Source organism: Tinamus guttatus, unplaced genomic scaffold (assembly GCF_059628265.1).
Source record: "Tinamus guttatus ecotype Peru unplaced genomic scaffold, ASM5962826v1 Tinamus_guttatus_pri_ptg000459l, whole genome shotgun sequence".
Lineage (NCBI taxonomy): Eukaryota > Metazoa > Chordata > Aves > Tinamiformes > Tinamidae > Tinamus > Tinamus guttatus.
Window position 1 is genome coordinate 2,803,656 of NW_028288993.1, and position 12,749 is coordinate 2,816,404.

At 43.1% G+C, this 12,749-nt stretch overlaps 1 protein-coding gene across 1 annotated transcript in view; it reads left to right on the forward strand.

Moving 5' to 3' along the window:
- Positions 1–7,492, forward strand: part of CCDC60 (coiled-coil domain containing 60) — a 28,547-nt gene extending 21,055 nt beyond the window's left edge. The window contains exons 8-12 of the mRNA XM_088532234.1: positions 807–897; positions 2,905–3,027; positions 4,351–4,482; positions 5,848–6,037; positions 7,379–7,492. Coding sequence (XP_088388360.1) covers positions 807–897; positions 2,905–3,027; positions 4,351–4,482; positions 5,848–6,037; positions 7,379–7,492 — 650 coding nt within the window. The remainder of the gene's footprint in view (positions 1–806; positions 898–2,904; positions 3,028–4,350; positions 4,483–5,847; positions 6,038–7,378) is intronic.
- Positions 7,493–12,749: the final 5,257 nt, after the last annotated feature.

Below are 12,749 nucleotides of genomic sequence, written 5' to 3' on the forward strand. Positions count from 1 at the left end.
ACCTGTGTCTGAGGAGTTAAACACTAACCATATTTTATCTCCAAAGCTTTTCAGGCAGCAATTTAGTTTTGTGATTCCCAGTCAAAAACATAGTTTTTAAAGAGTTACACATATTTGTAAGAGGATCTTTATAATAAAGCTTATACCCAAATTTGTGGCTTTTCTTTGGAGCTGATTAGTGTCTTAACAATGAATTGGTCATTGTCAGATTCCTGCAAAACAGGTAGATGTTTTCACCCTCCTTCACAGAGGATGAACTTTTTGTGGCTCAGTCAAGTTGTGGAAGAGCTGGGGATCACAAGCCCTGTTGCTGCAGGTTGCAGTCAAGTGAAATTACCGCGATTGCCTTTGCTCTTTTTTTAATTTTTTTTTCTCTCTAATTAATGCCCTACTAATTGCCAGCTGTGGAGGTCAATATTTCAAGGTTATTCATTTCCTCAATCTTTCCAGGTGGAAAGATGGAGTAGGTTCTGAAGCTACAAAATATTTCTTCATTTCTGTTTCTTCCATTTCATAAACAGTTATGTGGAAGGTGTTTAATACTCTCTGCTTCACTTTTTTTCCACAGATGAAAGAGCAGAGCTCATACATTCAACAGTGACTAGTGAAGTGGGTGTCCAACTTCAAATCAAGTTTAAACTTTAAAACTTTAATATGTATATATACACATACATTTTTAAAAAACATTAAGTAACAGATCTCTTTCAGATGTCTCATTCAGGCCAGTGCATATGGCATTGTTTCTGGAATAAAAAGGGGAATTCACTATTGAGTTGGCATGTTTTTACAGAATTTTTTTTTGTCAGCCCTACAGAGGTTAATTCAGATAACACATGAAGAGGTGTCAAAAGATTTTTATAAAGAAGAAGATAGAATTAAGAAGACTGAACTGCAAGGGTATGTTGCCCGATGGGCTTCTGAATGGCTAGGAGAAGCAACTTACCTCCACAGAGCTTATGTATTTTTCAGAACAGCTGGATTAAACATTCAGTGAATTCAGAGGACACTGATGTTTCTTGGCATGGGTGGCAGAATAGCCCATATTACTACTGGGCATGGATTATCTATTTTCTGATTTATTTTCAAACCTTCAGTATTTAATGTTCAATATTTATTTTTCCTACCCCATGAATCTTGCTCCTTGCAAAAAATAAAATAATAAAAAAAAGATCTTATGCTGCAGCAGCTCTGTAGGAATAAAGATACCTTCTTTTATCTTCTCTTGTCTACTTTTGGAAATTCATTAGATGTGCCAAAGCAAGATGGTTCTTGCTGCAGCTGGCCCCTTGGCAAAGAAGTAAGAAATAATATCCTAACTACTGCTTGAGCTGGATTCTGTTCCTAGCATTTCTGCATGTTACCTAAATTAAGTAGAAATAACTTGGTTCTGTGGTAGTTTCCACAGCAATAGAATCAGCACAACAAACCATTCTTATAATCAAACTTTGTAGAAGACTTTTTTTCATTTGGGTTGAGCCCAGGGAAAATCCTACTAATAAAAAAAATATACCTGGATAGCTCCAATACATCTGTGGTATTAAAAATGTTTCCTCAACACCTGTAGGATGTCTCACACTCAGGAGAAGACATATTGTACAGTGTTTTACATCTTATCTTGTCTCACAGTTTGCTCTCAGTGGCTCCGAGGGATGACAGAGTGAACGTGGCACTCACTAAGGAGCAGGAGAACGTCCCCTCGGGAGAGCAGAAGGCCAGGCGGTAGGGACGAGGACACGAACGTGTGTCTGAAGCACATTGTGTGTCTTGTAAACTCAGCTGTGTGTGTGGAAAGCATTTAGCATGCAAGTGTCAGAGAGCAAAGAGCATTTTACTGCAGTGAGACCAGGGCAGCCGGGAACCTTTGCAGCATGCATCAATACAGTGCAAAGGATTTTTCCCTTGGATTTCCTGTTGCTATAAGTGATAGTTATATGCTTGGATTTCTGTATTTACTATAATGATTATTCCTCCTTTTCATATCATCTTTTTAACAAAGTTAAAGCTAACTCAAAATGACTGTTTTCAAGGCAAGAAAAGTTCCTTGATGCCATAGCTATGAACTTGCTTGTCCCCAGGTTGCAAAGTCTTTACCTGCACAAAATAGGATGCAGAATAGTTTGTGAATTCTTTTGTTCCTTTGTTTGTTGGTTTGTTTTTCCCTTGCAGCTCGCTGGCTCTGACTGAAAGGAAAGACGGAACAGCCGCAGCAACAACTAAAGAGGAGAGTCCAAAGCAGATGAAAAAAGCCAATGGGTAGGCATACTGTGTGCAGCATTACATTTTCCACAGCCTTGCTGCATGTAAAGTTTCATAGTTGCACATCAGATAAAATGTTGTGAAGTGGTAAACATTTATTATCAAAGAAGTTGGCCTGTTCATAATATCTAGTATTACTTGCAATTAGCAGTCTGTATTTATACAGATTTACTGTTCCTGCTCCCTGACTTGGGGTGATTTATCAGGAACCAATGTATATTACAATGTATATGACAAGATTTACAAATGTAAGTGTAACTTGATGTTTACTCTTAATGAGTATTTAAGAATTCCGGATGAAAATTCACTTCTGTAAACAGTTTTACAAATAAATCTCAGACCCTTGTTAGTTCCCAATGGTGAACAATGATGACAAACAGATTATGCATATAGGCAGAGTGAAATGCATTTTAAGTTACAGGCAAATATTTGAAGGCAGTTCTTTCATATATTTAATGAATTTTGAAAACCCCCTAAATGATAAAATTTGAATTTTCACTGTAACTAAGGAGATGTCAGAATTTAGCCATCTGAGAACTGAGGTCCTTGGGTTCAGGTCACTGTGTGTTCTGAGCAGCACAGATGGTTTCCACAAGATGGTTACCAGAAGACGCTTAATTCCAATTTTCTGTGTTGTTTCACTTGCAGCTGCCGTATCAGCTCTTTTATTAAAAGTAAATCGAATTTGTGTGCTGATGTGAGGCAAAAGTTCACAGCAGTGCGTGAAGAAGCAGCTTCTGGTTTACATGACACCCTAGAGAGCCTTGAGAGGTAAGAACAGAGTGTTTTCCACAACCCATAAGACACTACAGACCTTGTGTCTGACCAGGTTTAGGACTTGCCTTCAGGCCTTTAATGATGCATCTGGTTTATGTGGAGTGACATTAAAATAACAGTAACAGAGATGGTCCTGAAACTTTTTTGAATGCCAAAGTACAAAAAAATGTACTACAGGTTAAATATTTACAGTAGTGTTTTGGGCTGTTTCTGAACTACTTCTGTGGCTATACTTACTCTGGATGTCATAATCCTTTTCCCCCAAGGAGTGAATAAGTTCAGCCCGTGTGCAATCCATAAAACTAACATATTTTCAGTTCAGCCATCGCTACGTTGTTCTTCGACATTACTTGGACTCTTCTTGTAGTAACAGTTGCAAAGTCCTCTCTGGAGGAGGGAATATAACAGCCGTTTCCTAGATGAGTGATATTTTTACTATGTTGAGCACTCAAAGTCTGTCACCTATTTCCTTTCATCCAGAAGCCTCATCTGTGATATTTTCTAGGCTCTTTCTCAATAAGCAGCAGACCTGAGGTCTTGTCTACATCACTGTTCTGAGGAGTGTTACAGACACTGTCTTCTTTCCTTTCTCTTTTCCTCCTTCTTTCCATTCTTATGTTCATCTGTATGCATATACCTTTGACTCTAGAGCTTTCCTTATCTGGAGCTTTGTTCTTTATTTTATTCCCTGAGCTGCTGCTGTGACTGGCTAAGGAATTAGGACATTCCAGCATCTTGCTGTAAGGAAGGCTAGATCAGATGGAAATGTACTTCTGGCAGCTATTTAGCCATGTTCCTTACAGCCTCACAAACATATTGTATTTGATCAGCATTTGAATATAAGTCATTTATTGGAAAGCAAAGCAGATATTTGTTTATTTTTCTTCTAACACAGTAGTGCTTTTTGTAGGAATGCATACATTAGCCCAAACTCAGCATAAAAGTTCTAGCACGGGTCATCCATTTCACCCTTTTTACCTTGTGTTTGAAATACTACTTTACTTTAAATCACTGTGCAGCATTACTGCTTGCTTTTAAGCAGTGGGTGCAGTACAGAAAGTGGAAAATAAATATAAATTTAAATATTTTGATGCTAAAGTTTGTTTCTTATTTCCCTACTAGAATTGATATAAAACATAATTATTTTAATAAGTTTGTAGAAATATACACAGAGCACTGCAAAAGTTATTAATGTCCACAAACTAAACATACTATCTTTTCATTCATTTTTTTTACCTTCCTTAGTATCTTCCTAAGTAACTGCCAATAAGAATGGTAATGTTTAACATAAATTTTAATCCTTAATTTTGTTTGTAGGAGACAGGAGGAGAGGTGTTATCAAAAGTACCAGGCTTTGAAGCATATAAAGTATTTTAAGAGGGACTTAGAAAGAATGAGACGGTTGGGAATGAGAACTGAAAGAGAACACGATGAAGATGAGCTCAAATGGTAAGGAAGCGTGGAGACCCCCCGTTCAGCTGAGTCAGGGCCCGAGAGTTTTGCCACTAGTACAACAAGCCTTTCTTTCCTTTTTACCTCCAAGTGAAACTAGAAAACATTCAAATCGCTACTTTTCACTTTCTCATCAGTCTCACAGTAGCATCAGTCTGCTATCCCCTCATAATGAAAATGATGAAATCTCAGACTGACAAAGCTGGGCAACACCCCTGTGGAAAGACAGAGTCTTGCCAGAGAAATTGCTTTCACCATGCCACTTATTTCATTTAAAGGAAGGTTGTTTTTTTTCCCAATGCTCTACATTGCTTTGCCAAAATAATTGAATCACAGTAGAGGCATTTTACTAGCGTATGCTGTCAGTCTGGTTGTTTTATTTCTTTCATAACGTGAGAAAAGACAGAAATAATATAAACTGTGCGCAGTGGGGTTAAGAGCCCAATGAATTTAAGATATTTTCTTTGAACAGGGAGTTAAGAAATGTCTGGTTTATAAAAGACCTCTGTGTAATCTTGGTAACTCAACCAGTGGTCATGAGTTGGCTGTTGAGCTGCACCACTGCTGTACTCGCAAGTTTAGAACTGACCCAATTGTAAACCTGGTTCCTGGTTCCCTCCTTACTTAGGGAGGGAATTTCTCATCCTTCTACTGCTACAAAGTGCATCATAAACAAATGTCATCATTTGCATCAGTCATGTCAGGAGAGGCTTGGGGCAGCAATCTCCACGATTGTCATAGTAATACTGCAGAATTGACACAGAACATTTTTTAAGGGAGCCTTTTCACATGAGTTTTCTTTTTATTGTAATGTTAAATTCTCCTTCTGCGTCTTTATATTCAGAGTAAAAAGGCAAAAACAGCGTGTTACGGAGTGCTCACATCAGTGAGATTTATGTGAGCAAATGGAGAGGGGAGAAATGATAGCACAGGGAAATGGAATAGTAAAGAGAATCAGAAAGTGTGTCAGATCAGGCACTGATTGCACAGGAAGATCCTCAGAGGCTAAGCAAAATAAAAAGAGGAAAGATGAAGAGGACAAATCAGTACATTTGGAAACAAATTGAAACATTTCTTAGGGTTTTATTATTAGCTTTCATACCCAAGTTTGTCGTTTAGAATTCAAATGAACAATGAAGAAGCATCTGTTTTAATGCCAGTGCACAAGTCTGGTAAAATAAACACTTTTACATTATTCACTGAGAATTACACTGACTATTGCATTCCTCTATAGCTTACACAAGGGAAAAAGGCTTTTAGAGGTGGTGAAGTAGCAGAAATGCCAAGCAAACCCAGACTACCCAGCAGATAAGAATTTGTTCCAAGGGTTTCTCTCTCATTGCTGCTCTTCTTCCACTAAAGGTTTCCTGTGTTGCTGGCCAGACTCCCAGAGTCTGTGAAGAATGACCACTACGTACAGAAAATCCTGAAGAAACTGGAAAAATTTGGCAAGAATTCTGACTTGAGAATTCGTCCTGACACGTTCGTAAAGGCCCTGGCTGATCTCCAGGTGTGGGAGCTGTGCTCTCCAGAAATAGCTGCAGCTGTGGAGGTGAGAAGGGTCCAAGTCTTGGTGCTCTGTGTAAAGAGCATGGGGAGAGTAGGCACTCGTGGGTGAAACACATGAAGTTACGAGATGAAATCATTGAGGATATCACTGAATGAAGATAGTAGCAGTCATCATTTAGTGTGTTATTATTCTGTATCATTTTATCATTAGGTCATTGCTGATTACTGCCCGAGTGACAGCGACGTTTGTCATGAATTTTGTGGATGCTTTACTTGGCTGCCATTCCCAATGGTTACATTCACCAGCTATTCAAGTAATGTGTTACACCACCGAGCTAGGCACTCCACAAATTTGTTTGTTTTGCTTCTAAAGTTCCTAAGTTGGGCTCAACTCTTGTAGTTCTAGAAGCAATTTGCAGAAGAGGAAAGATAGAAGAAAGCGGTGAGAAGGAAGGGCAGGAAATGCATTTAGACTATATACTACTGTGTGGTCTGACCAGGTAACTCAACTTTAGAAATGGCAACGCTGCCACCTTGTGTTTTTTGTTCTCATCACAGTTCTTTCCCCCAGCTACCTGCCCTGCAGAAACACCGAAAGGCTGCAGGTTGCAGCGTCTTGTGCATCCCGCACGTTTTGGGTGTCTCTCAGCCTACAGCCTTAGCATTACAGTGTAGCGATCACGCTGCGTTTTCATGGTGTCTGTCCTATTTGCAAAGTCATTCACAGGGAGGGAGCTGTGCCTCAAAGTTCAGTAGATAAATCTCTGTTGCTTGCTGTTCCTTTTTAACGTTTGTCTTTGCTGTTTCCGCTTTGTTCCCTTTACATTTTGTCCCTTTGTGGTGGTGAAATAGTAACAGTTAAAACAAGAATAGCTGAACTGTGCTGAATCTGCTGTCTGCTTGTTTACATCTCTTTCAAAAAGAGCCACAGAGGAAGGAAAGCTTTGGTGCCCTTCTGCCACGAATAGATGAAGGAAACTGTAGTATTTTAGGAGCAGAAGAGAATCAGTGAATAAGGCCTGGGTGGTACTGACAAAAGACAGATGTAGGTTCCAATGATGCTTTTATTCAACTTCAGGCTGCTTTCCTGTGTTTAGTTCAATGGTAGGTAGAAGACAACTGCAGGCTGTCTTTGAAGGGTTCAGGCTTTAATTTATAATGAAGGTTGTGGAGTTTTGCTTTTAATATATTTTATAGCAAATCCAATAGTTTAGGGTCTCCTGTTTCATCTTTATTTTGGTGATAAAAAGCATTATCCTGTTTGCAGCAGCTGGTATGGTTTTCCATTGACACCACGCTCATATTGTCCCACAGCACAACTGGTTGAAGTGCTCTCTATTGCCCATAAATGAAGTGCTCAGGAAAACACCTTTTTCTGTTCCAGTTTGTGCGTGAGAGTGTTGTGCAGATGCCAGAAGAGGAGTTCAGCGAGTGGTTTCAGGGCAGAGTGGCCCCTCTCCGTGCACAGTCGTCCACGTTATCACCAAAGGCCAGGTGAGAGGGGTTTATCACTTTGTGGCTTCGAGCAGGTCAGCGCTGTCTGCTGAGCCCTGCCTGGGGAGAACGGAGAAGGGGGAGCCAACGTCAGGGAATGCCCCAGCCCCTCTCTGTCTGCCTGAGAACTGTCTCTCGGCGGCGCTCCGCGTGCTCCGCGTGCTGTGCCCAGCCACAGAAAGCAAACTCCGGGTCTTGTTGCTCCCGCCCGTGGGCTGCGATGGACACGCAGGCCAAGTTCAGCCTCACGGAGCCGGGTCTGAGCTCCCAGGCGCCCTCAGCTGTTCTCCTCCAGCAGGGCAAACACCAGGGCAGCGCTGGCATCTGCTTAGAACAACTGCACTTGTTCCCATGTCTAAATACTATTGGCTTTGCTCTTCCATTCCCCTGCGTTACCCCACATCCCCACGGATCCCCCACGTGGCCCCACATGTCCCCACGGGTCTCCGCATGTCCCCACACATCCTCGTGTGTCCCCACGCGCCTCCACATACCCCCACGTCACCACGGATCACTACGCGTCCCCACAAATCCCCCACGCTTCCCAACACGTCCTCGCACATCCCCACACGTCCCCGCGCATTCACACGTGTCCCTATGCGTCCCCATGCAGTCCCACACCTCCTCATAGGTCCCTACAAATCCCCACATGTCCCCACATGTCCCCACACATCTCCACAGATCCTGACACGTCCCCACTGGGCCACACGTGTCCCCACATGTCCCCAGGCATGCCCATGTGTTCCACGCATAAGCACACGTCCCAACGCGCCCCATGAATCCCCATCTGTCCTGACACATCTCCACCCATCACCACACGTCCCCACATGCCCAGACATATCCCCATGGGTCCCCTCACGTCCCCATGCATCCCCACACATCCTCACAGATCCCCATGCACCCCAACTTGTCCCCATGGGTCCCAACATGGCCCACACGTCACCACATATCCTCACGCATCCGCACACATCCCCACGTGTCCCCACGACATCCCCCCATGTCCCCATGCGTCCTGACACCTCCCCACAGCTCCCCAAGCGCCCGCACACGATCCCCATGTGTCCCCACGCATGCCCATGCATCCCCAGGGGTCCCCATGCCCTCCCCCCCCCCATCTCCACACGTTCCCTCATGTCCCCACTCATCCGCAATGTTCCCACGCGTCCCAACGTGTCCTCATGCATCCTCACACATCCCCACACGTCCCCACGTGTCCCCTCAAATCCATACGTGTGCCCAATGCGTCCCCACACATCCCCCCCGTCTCCAAACACGTCACCACATGTCCCCACCACATTCCCCACACGTCCCCACAAGTGCACACGCGTACCCATATGTCCCAACACATCCCCACGGGTCTCCACACGTCCCAAAAAACTCTTCACACATCCTCACACGCTCTCACATGATGCCACATGTCCCCAAACATCCCTATACGTCACCACGCATCCCTACCCATCCCCACATGTCCCTAAACATTCCCACACATCTGCACATATCCCCACACGTCCCCACTGGCTCCCAAGCATCCCAACGTGTCCCCATGTGTCCCAAAACCTCTTCACACATCCCCACATGTCCCAACGTGTTCCCACGCATCCCCACATGTCCCCACAGTTCCCCACATGTCCCAACAAGCCCCCATGCGTCCCCATGGATCCCCCGCACTTCCTCACACATCTCCTCAGGCGTCCCCACACGTCACCAGGCATCCCCCATATGTCCCCACACATCCCCAAACGTCTCCTCACGTACCCACGCATCCCCACGTGTCCCAGCACACCGCCCCACATCCCCACGTGTCCCCCACACGTCCACATACATCCCCACACATCCCCACACGTCTCCACAAATCCCCATGCATCCCTATGTGTCTGCATGCGTCCCGACACATCCCCACGTGTCCCAACATGTCCCCACATATCCCAACACCACCACAGCTCCCCACGCATCCTCACATGTCCCCCTCACGTCCCCACCGATCCTCACGTGTCCCCACGTATTCCCACACATCCCCCCACACCCCCACGCATCCCCAAACATGTCCCCGCATGTCCCAACTTGTCCCCACACATCTCCACCTGTCCCAACAAGTCCACCCGCATCCCCAGATACCCCAGCTATCCCCACATGTCCCCAGATATCCCCACATGTCCCCATGTCCCCCCATCCCCAAACATCTCCGCACTTCCGCACGCATCCCCATGGATCTGCACACACCCCCATCCATCCCAGCACATTCCCCTCCATCCCCACACATGTGTCCCCCCACCTCTCCCCAACGCTTTCCCCACCGATCCCCAAACTTCTCCACACGTCACTAATAACCCTTCATGCCTGGGCTAGGCCTGCAGCTCTAGATGTTGCTGCTTGCCCCTGTGCTGACACTGGAGTAAAATTACAAATCTGATCCCAAGAGAAAAGCTTTGATTTAACTTAATCCCAGGCCATCTTTAACCAGGTAAACATTCCAGTTCCTACCCAAAAAGTGATAAATAGGGAAGTGTGTAGTGATTAGTGAACCAGTGCTGATTTCATTTCTATTTAGCATTACCTAGAGGAATAAATGAAAAAAAAAAAAAATCCTGTTCTCACTATGCGTACGCTCTCACGATACTATCAGACTGCAGCATTTTTATAATATCAAACTTTATTGCTCAAAACTAATTGTCTGAAAAATACACATGTAGTACTCAAAGACCAAACACGTAGGCTTATATGATTGTGCAGAAAAAAAAGCAAGCAGAGGCTCAGGGAAGATGAGGCTTTAGAGTTGTACTAATGAGCACTGGCATCAAGCAACTGCCCCCACTGCACCTCACACAGCAGCCCCTGCTCCTCCCTGGGCCAGGAGGGAGTTCAGGACCTCACAATACTGCAGCCAAGGGGTTGATCTGGTTGAGAGCAGCTGCCCACAGGCCGGGAGGCTGCTCTCCCTGTCTGCATCTTATTCCAGAAGCAAAGTACAATCTAGAGAGTTAAGGGGAGGGCAGGAGGCTTTTTAAATACTTGATGTTACAGGATGTAGGTTTGTATAAAGCCTAACAGCGTCACAGAAAAGTGGAAGTTTACATACAACTGGTAATTTAATGCATAATAGGTCTTCCCAGGCATCCGAGTACCTGGCTACTTTATCAGTTTAATAAATATGTAAGAAAAAGCTGAAGGACTCGTGTTTAAATAGGTAGCATCTGACTAGTCACTGGAAGTCACAGTAAGTTCTCCATCAGTACCATGAAGATTTGAATGCACGCTAATTTAACCCTTGAAGTCAAAATACCACACTTTTGTCGAGAAGCACATAATATGCAAAGCAAAAACTATCAAACTCCCAAAGGATGGACCTGTTCTTAAAAATACACTCCATCCCTCTAAAAACACCCCTCTTTCTTGGGATACGGGAGGGATAAAGAAAAAATATCAGCGACAAAAGCAGCAGCTGTTTTATGCATTCATACAATCAAGATCTAAACCTTTACAGCCGGTTACCTAGAAAACACACAAGAGTTACAAGACAAGTTTAGGATACACCTTGAATCACACTGCAAGTGTTCATGCAGAAGCTGAAGTTAATGCAACCATCTATCCTCTATCACAGCAGCTCGTGCTTATGTGCAAATGCAAGACTGTTACACTCCAAACAAGAGTAAACATTGAAACACAAGAATACTTCACAATGACAATAAACAGCAGTTACGGTGTTTGTTCCAGCAGTTATTGCGCTATTTTCTGGACATCTCTCCAGTTAAAGGCTGCAGCAAGGTCTAATACCATCCTTTTATTTATTTTCTTCTTAGAATGCATAATATGTTCTAGACTTTGGTTCACAATGAAATCTCTGGATGTTTTCATTAAGGGCAATGGTCACCTTCTCGTGACTCAGATAGTGGCAGACTGAGGTAATACAACAATCCTCTTAAAAATAATAAAAACAAATTAAGTGAGGCATCTATGGATATTCTGCAGGTGACCTGCAAAAACATTGACATTCGGATTTCAGAAAAATAAAGACCTACAAGGGTGATGTCTTTTACAGTGCTATCCAAGTAGATTTTTCTGCTGAAAAGACTAAGTAGAAATAAAACCTACCTAACAGTTAATAGTTTAGGCATAGAAGATATAAGCCCTGTCTTTATGAAAGAGAGACAAACAGCAATCACTGTTTGTCAGTACTGCACCAGTTTTACACACCTTTCCAAGATGGAGATTTATTAAAGCTATACTGAAAAACAAAAAGCAGAGGCAGTATTTTTTTTTTCTAATTTTTGTTTTTTAGATAGGCCACTTGCTTAAATAAAACTTTCTGTATAGTTTTCCAACTACCCGTGTATCCTGCACTAACAGGACTATCTTACAGAACTGAAAAGCTAAATACAGTAATGAGTAATGGGGGACTTCATCTCTGTAGAGACCTCTGAGCAGGTGGCTCCAACACAGGAGCAGGGAAAACTCCAGGACTTGTTTAAACGCTTCTCGACCCCCAGACAGGATAAGCAGCGTGTTACAAAACATTAGCTTGGGAGAAAAACTGAAATCCACAGATTTCCAAAATAACAGAGGCGATATTAAAGGAGGTCTGACAATACTGATGCCAATATTGTTAAAATCCAGTAGGCACAATTCATTATACTGCAATACACTATACGTAACATGGTTAAAAGAAAATAATAATAATAAAATCCCTATCCAGGTAAGTCCCGGGAGCTGCAGCAATGCTACAGAACTGATGTCTTCCGCTCTTGGCAGAGTGCAAGAGCAGCAGCACAACTCTCAATTCCTGGACAAACACTGCAGCGTTACCACCCCTTGGTTTGCACTTTTGTAAAGACCAAACCAAAGAACCCACAAAAGAAGGTTCTGAGACAAGACTTACTGCAATCACCCAGGAAAGAACCCAAAATGAGGGCAGAAAACAACCACCAAGCAACCCCCAAAACAGAAAACACACCGAACAAGGAGCAGTGCTTTCACTACAGCCAAAAGTATTTCTTCTGTGTTCAATTTATTAAAGCCTCATATGACATTAGTGAGTACTGCCTGTTCTAAGATTGTATTTTAAAGTATTTGCATATTCATGATTTCATGTTAAACAGCACAAGTTGTTATGGTCTCATTCTACTTCTTACTCTATGATGTATTCCAAATCTACATTCTAATTTTCATTGCAGAAGTTACACTTTTTCTTCAAAAACTAAAACATAATAAAAAAAAGTAAAAACAATTAAAAAAATGTAAAATTGCTGCAATTATTTCAGATTTCT